The sequence below is a fragment of the Nerophis ophidion genome, linkage group LG07 (assembly GCF_033978795.1).
Source record: "Nerophis ophidion isolate RoL-2023_Sa linkage group LG07, RoL_Noph_v1.0, whole genome shotgun sequence".
NCBI lineage: Eukaryota > Metazoa > Chordata > Actinopteri > Syngnathiformes > Syngnathidae > Nerophis > Nerophis ophidion.
In genome coordinates this window covers 67,855,538-67,863,178 of record NC_084617.1, presented here as the reverse complement: position 1 = coordinate 67,863,178, position 7,641 = coordinate 67,855,538, and the positions used below count along the sequence as shown (strand labels likewise).

General features: G+C 39.9%; 1 protein-coding gene across 3 annotated transcripts in view; it reads right to left on the bottom strand.

Annotated features, from left to right (window-relative positions):
* LOC133556728 (lysosomal membrane ascorbate-dependent ferrireductase CYB561A3) overlaps window positions 1-6,510 on the bottom strand; it is a 10,920-nt gene extending 4,410 nt beyond the window's left edge. The window contains exons 1-2 of one of the 3 annotated variants that reach the window (XM_061906958.1): window positions 6,374-6,510; window positions 6,142-6,249 (exon numbers count right to left, since the gene is read on the bottom strand). In XM_061906958.1, coding sequence (XP_061762942.1) covers window positions 6,142-6,249; window positions 6,374-6,379 — 114 coding nt within the window. In that variant the 5' untranslated portion in view covers window positions 6,380-6,510. Of the gene's footprint in view, window positions 1-6,040; window positions 6,064-6,141 lie in introns of all 3 variants that reach the window. The other 2 variants (XM_061906960.1, XM_061906959.1) reach the window with 2 other exon arrangements.
* Window positions 6,511-7,641: the final 1,131 nt, after the last annotated feature.

Sequence of the window (7,641 nt, the reverse complement as noted above, 5' to 3'; positions counted from 1 at the left end):
TGTATCAAGTAGAGATGCGCGGATAGGCAATTATATCATCCGCATCACCAAAATCGTCTTCCACCCGCCGTCCATCCGAACCAACATTTTATCAGGACCCGAACCAACATTTTATCAGGACCGTGCCCGCCCGCCAACCGCCCGCTAAAATCACATCAGAGGTTGGCCACCTTTACCATTCACAGAACTATTTAAACCTGTTCCACAGAGTAATGAAGACAATTGGAGCCGCTAACGTTCTCGCGACTATTCAATAGCATTCATCCCGGTGACAAGAATATGGGCGTGCTGTGAAGCTATTGCCTTTGACACTTTCAACTACATGTACGAACCGATTGTTGGTCCAGCAACATGTGTGCAGCTTCTGCAATCCCACGTATGAGATTGAAAGGCATACTGGGTGATACAGAGTACACTGATGGTTGTGATATAAACAACTTTAACACTTAGTAATATGCGCCACGCTGTGAAGCCATACAATACAAGATTGACAAACACATTTCGGGAGAACATCCTCATAGTAACACAACATAAACGCAACACAACTAATACCCATAATCCTTTGTATTCATGACACACCTGAATATATTCTACACCCCCGCGCCCCCAACCCGACGCATGGTGTGGCTTCAAAGCTTGGCGCATATTACTAGGAGTGTTAAAAGTGTTTATATCACAACCATTAGTGTATTCTGTGTCACCCAGTATGCCTTGCAGTCGTGTGCGTGTTGCTGCGGGAAGCCTCACTCAATATGATGCTGGACTGACAAGCAGATCGTGTATGATGTAGAAGGCGACAAAGCCAATGGCTTCATAGCACGCACTAATATTTAATATCTGGGTGACTGCCGGCAGTCATTCAATAGAATAATAGCGTCTCTTATTGACTTCTCCGCTTTATGACACGGGCCTTAAATGGCTCTTTGAATGGCAAGGGAAACCGATCCCAGAACCATGTATATCAAATATCTCCGGATGGTTCAACCGCCACCTGCCCGAATCTAATTAAAATGTATTTTTTCGTCATGTCAACCGCCCGACCCGCGGTTTACCCGCGGACTCCGCGGATGAGACCGCAAACCGCGCATCTCTAGTATCAAGTGTTCATTCAAGGATAAGGCAAAATATCGAGATATATATCGTGTATCGTGACAGGGCCTAAAATATGGAGATATTAATAAAAGGCCTTATCGCCCCGCCCTAACCCCACATAATAAGCAACTCAATTGATTGATTGATTGAAACTTTTATTAGTAGATTGCACAGTACAGTACATATTCCGTACAATTGACCACTAAATGGTAACACCCGAATAAGTTTTTCAACTTGTTTAAGTCGGGGTCCACGTAAATCAATTCATGGTAATCCCGTTTTAAACATCCATCCACACTGTAAAAAGTCAGTGTTCAAAAAGAAGAAAAAAATATACAAAAATGAGGAATATTTTATTTGAACTAAGCAAAATTATCAGCCAATAGAACAAGACAAAGTGGCTTGTCAAGACTCTCCAAAACAAGTGAAATTAACTAACCTCAATGAACCCAAAAATACCTTAAAATAAGTATATTCTCACTAATAACAAGTGCTCTTCTCTTGGTAGAAAAACAAAAAGAGAAATTTTTGCTCAATATGTTAAAAATATTCTTAAATTAAAGGCCTACTGAAACCCACTACTACCGACCATGCAGTCTGATAGTTTATATATCAATGATGAAATATTAACATTGCAACACATGCCAAATACGGCCTTTTTAGTTTACTTAATTGCAATTTTAAGTTTCCCGCGAAGTATCCTATTGAACACGTCGCGGAATGATGACGCGTGCGCGTGACGTCACCGGTTGTAGCGGACATGTTCTTCCAGCCCGATCCAAGCTATAAGTAGTTTGCTTTAATCGCATAATTACACAATTCTCTGGACATCTGTGTTGCTGAATCTTTTGCAATTTGTTCAATTAATAATGGAGACTACAAAAAAGACAGATGTTGGTGTATTGCGGTCGGCTGTAGCAAAACAAACACAGCCGGTGTTTTATTTTGTTTGTACATTCCCTAAAGATGACGGTGAAGCTTTACTATGGAAAACAGCGGTCAAGCGAACATGGTTCTCTACCACATGTCAACCGGCAGGTTTCGGTGAGAAAATTGTGGTAATAAGTGGCTCTTACCGTAGACATGAGCGGAGCTAGTGTCATTCTTCCTGCAGCTGTCAAAGAGGCAGCTGCGACTCTCTTGGCTCCTCCGTGGCTTCCCTCAGAGACACTGGCGGTCACTCCATAACTATATATATGACTATATAATCTCACCAAAAAACACTACTAACACAATAAGCAGATAATGGATTTTCCTGAATTATCCTAGTAAATGTGTGTAACATCTGAATCGCTCCCACTGCCCTTTTTTTTTCTTGTAGTCCTTCACTCTCACTATCCTCATCCACAAATCTTTCATCCTCGCTCAAATTAACGGGGAAATTGTCGCTTTCTCGGTTCAATCGCTCTAGTTGCTGGTGGCCATGATCGTAAACAATGTTTAGATGTGAGGAGCTCTACAACCAGTGACGTGCAAAACATTCAGCAACATAGTTGTCCAGAATACTGTGTAATTGCGTGATGAAAAGAGACAACTTTTAGCCGCAAGCGGTGCTGCGCTAATGTGTCCCCTTCAAACCGAGACGTCACACGTCATCATTCCACGACGTTTTTAACAGGAAACTCTGCGGGAAATTTAAAATTTTAATTTATTAAACTAACCCGTATTGGCATGTGTTGCAATGTTAATATTTCATCATTGATATATAAACTATCAGACTGCGTGGTCGCTAGTAGTGGGTTTCAGTAGGCCTTTAAAACTCTATTTGTGTTATCTCAGGTCAAGATAGGGTCATGAAATAGAGGAATTAAACAGTTAACGTAACGTATTTTTAACATTACAGACCTATGTCACCAACAAGTATTTTTAAGCAATAACAATGTGTTCCATGTACAAATACAATTTTTCACCTACCAAATATTTCATCTGGAACAATAAAGACATATGTTACAAAAGGAAATCTCTTTTCCTCAACAATTGGTTTAACAATAACATTATTTTAGTGAGTCAGCTTTTCAATAAGGAAGGTCAACTTTTTATCCATCCATCCATCCATTTTCTACTGCTTATTCCCTTTCGGGGTCGCGAGGGGTGCTGGCGCCTATCTCAGCTACAATCGGGAGGAAGGCAGGGTACACCCTGGACAAGTCGCAACCTCATCGCAGGGCCAACACAGATAGACAGACAACATTCACACTCACATTCACACACTAGGGACCATTTAGTGTTGCCAATTAACCTATCCCCAGGTGCATGTCTTTGGAAGTGGGAGGAAGCCGGAGTACCCGGAGGGAACCCACGCATTCACGGGGAGAACATGCAAACTCCACACAGAAAGATCCCGAGCCTGGATTTGAACCCAGGACTGCAGGAACTTCGTATTGTGAGGCAGACGCACTAACCCCTCTGCCACCGTGAATTTCTCAACCTTTTTAAGATACCTGTGACTCCCAAACAGGTGTTATTATGTTGTACAGGGCTTACACACCTCCTCTTTCTGCTGTAAAAATTGTGAATGATCCACTTGACACTCCTGTGGGGAAACTTTGATCAAAAAACTAACAGAACAATCCGCAGCTTATTCCAAAATGATTGTGTGTCTGTCTCCTATGTAATTTCCCTCTGGAATACTGTTGTAAATGACATCTGCTGGGTCAAAACGTGGTCCCTACCTAGAAGGTATTTACTCACCAATAAAGTCAAAGAGATATCTTTTAAAATCCTTCATCGTTATTACCCTGTAAAGACTGGAATGGTTAAATACAAGACGGACATTGATGTTACCTGCATCTTTTGCAACATGCACCCAGAGACTGTTAACCACTTGTTTTGGACTTGTGAAAACACTCGATCACTATAGCAGGGCATCTGTCGCTTCATCCTGGACAATATTTATGGCAAATTTGTGCTTTGCTTTAAAGATGTGATTTTTGGTTTTACACTGTATGAACACAAATTTGAAAAGGAATTCTACCTTTGCAACCTCATTATTTTATTGGCTAGGTTTTATATTCATAAATGTAAGTTTCTTAATACCCGACCTATCTTTTGTGCCTCTAAAAAAGATTTTGAACTTTACATTAAAACACTCTCTACCTCTAAAAACTAAAAAGCTGTGAAAACGATGATGCTGTGTTCCAAATTGAAGTTGTTTAATGAATCTGAATGAGCTTATGGCTTTGCACTTTGTTTATTACAGTTGTGATCAAAATTATTCAACCCCCACACAATTTTGGTGTTTTAGCAAGTTGGACATTTATTCCGTATTTTGTTTATAGTCATATCAAATGAAGATGTGTCAAATAGACAAATGCAACTTAATATGTAACACTGTATTTTACAAAATACCAAAAAAGGACATTTTTCTTAATATCTCATTGACAAAATGATTCAACCCCCTAGTTCCATGCATCTTTAGTACTTAGTAGAACACCCTTTGGCAGTAATGACATCCTTCAAAGGTGATACATAAGCGGACACAAGCTTCTTGCAACCATCTACAGGTATTTTAGCCCATTCCTCTTGGGCAAAGGCCTCCAGTTCATTCATATTCTTGGGCTTGCGAGCTGCAACTTCCTTCTTCAAGTCCCACCACAGCTTTTCTAGAGGATTTAGGTCTGGCGACTGTGAAGGCCACTCCAGAGTCTTCCAGCCCTTCTTCTGCAACCACTCTGATGTTGATTTGGAGGTATGCTTGGGATCGTTGTCCTGTAGGAAGGTCCAACGTCTCCCAAGCCTCAGCTTCGTCACTGACTTCATGACATTTGCAGCTAATATATCCTGCTAGGAAATAGAATTCATAATGCCTTGAACGCGCTGGAGATTCCCGGTACCTGAGGCAGAGAAACAGCCCCAGAGCATGATTGACCCCCCCACCATGCTTAACAGTAGGCGAGGTGTTCTTCTCTTTGTAAGCTTCATTTTTTCTCCTCCAGACATAACGTTGATTCATAGGCCCAAAGAGTTTGAGTTTGGTCTCATCACTCCATAGAACAGTTTCCCAAAACCTTTGGGGTTTGTCCAGATGATTTTTGGCATACTGGAGTCTATTTTTCCTTGTGCCTGGTCGTCAGAAGTGGGGTGCGCCTGGGAGTTCTGGCATGGAGGCCTTCATCTCGTAGTGCGCGCCTTATTGTCTGGGACGAAACCTGCGTTCCCCCCTCTGCAATGTCCTGTTGTAGTTCCTCAGCTGTTACCCGGGGGTTTTTCACCACTGTACGCTTCAAATACCAAACAGCAGTTGCACACAGCATCCTCTTTCTACCACGCCCAGGTAGTGTTTCCACTGTGCCTTTAGCTTTAAACCTGTGAATTATGCTCCCAACTGTGTATCTTGGAATGTGTAATGTCTTTGCTATTTTCTTATATCCATATCCTTTCTTATGAAGAGAAATTATTTCCTTTCTTGACTTCTTTGACCACTCCCTGGACTTCACCATGTTGCAAATACACCATCGACCATCTACAAGAAGCTGAGCGTCACAGTCTTTTTCAATCAGTTTAATTGTTGCTCGTTATGGTTCTAATCACATCTACAGGTGTTTTCAACACCTGATTGAAAAGACCTTATTCAAATACTGTTCTTAAGAGTTATGATCTTCAAGGGGTTGAATAATTTTGTCAATGAGATATTAAGAGAAATGACACTGTTTGGTATGTTACAAAATATAATGTTGTAATTGAAGTTGCATTTGTCTATTTAATGCATTTTTATTTGATATGACTATAAACAAAATAGGGAATAAATGTCCAACTTGCTAAAACATCAACATTGTGTGGGGGTTGAGTAATTTTGATCACAACTGTATATATTTATATATTTGTTGAAATGTATTTAAAAAAAAACAAAAAAAACAATGTGTTCCATGGTTTCATTTTAAGCAGGATAGTGGAAAAACTATTAGTGTGTAAAAAAAAAAAAAAAAAAATCCAAGTTAAGTAGCCTTACCTTGTCCTTGATGCTTTGGAGCCCTATGGGGTCACCACTCAACTTTTAAGATATATGAATGAATCATTGCCAGCACTCATGATCCATGGACCTTGACTTACCTTCCTCAAGCCTTGATTTACATCTACGAGTGAAAAGTTGGCCTGCTGCGTACTTTCAGTTGTAGACTGCGGGCTCGAACTCAGATCAGCGATGTGTGCATGAGTCACCTCAACAACACGGAAGTCGGTCGAGTGAGACAAGTAGTTTTCGCTTCCATCATTAATTTACGTCCACCGAGAACATTTCACACACGTCGAATGAAATGATATATGTAACACGCCCCTACCTTACCTCCATTTACTTGCGACACCGTTCATTATTGTTGTTGAAATAAGGCGACATGTAACGAAAAACGACGTGCTCTGCAAATGAAGTCCTGTCAAAATAAAATAGCTTCCGGTGAGTAATAATATTATATTATTCAAATAAAATTATTATGTTATTCACGTATTCAACATGAGCACAGAAAATTAAATTGTTATAAATATTTACGTTTATACAGGTGATACGATATTTAAGATAAGTGCAAAATTTTCAACGTTGAAGCATTTCCGTGTTTGTAAAGTAAACGCCGGTGGGGCTTTTCCACTTCCGCGTGACCGCAGCGACACCTGCTGGACGACATCTGCAGCGACACCTACTGGATGACGTCATGCCCGCCTTTTTTAAGGCCAAGTCAGGTGAAGAAATAGGATTTACTGAGATTGAGTGAGCCTATGGCTTTGCACTTTGTTTATTTTATATATATATATATATATATATATATATATATATATATACATATATATATATATATATATATATATATATATATATATATAAAATAAACAAAGTGCTAAATGATAAATGGGTTGTAGTTGTAAAGCGCTTTTCTACCTTCAAGGTACTCAAAGCGCTTTGACACTACTTCCACATTTACCCATTCACACAGAGATTCACACACTTCCATGCAAGGCGCTAACCAGCACCCATCAGGAGCAAGGGTGAAGTGTCTTGCTCAGGACACAATGGATGTGACGAGGTTGGTACTAGGTGGGGATTGAACCCGGGACCCTCGGGTTGCGCACGGCCACACTCTCACTGCGCCCAATGTCATATAAATAAATATATGAATATATATACATATATATATACATATATACATATATATATATTTTGTTACTGTGTTTGTACTGCTGTGTGCTGTTTTTGTATTTACTTTATTTTCAACTGTTTGTAAATGTTGAAACTTATGGTTTATTAAAAATATACAATTAAAAAAAAGGTGAAGAATGTTTTTTTTAAAAAGCCAGTTTCCAAATTCCATTGTATGTTATACTCTTCCGACACCACCAGATGGCAGTATAAGAGTCCACATAAGCAGCCATAAGACCCCAATTCAGTAGTGTACACAATTTTGGAAATAAGTGCTAAATGGCGCTGTCCACGCATGTGGCCACTAACCCTTTTTATTAAATTAAAGAAGTGGTGGCTACTTGACCTGCTCTAATGTCTCCAGTGTATTATTGTATTTGATAAGTACGCAGTATAGGCGAACCCAGTACCCTCGGCTACAAGTA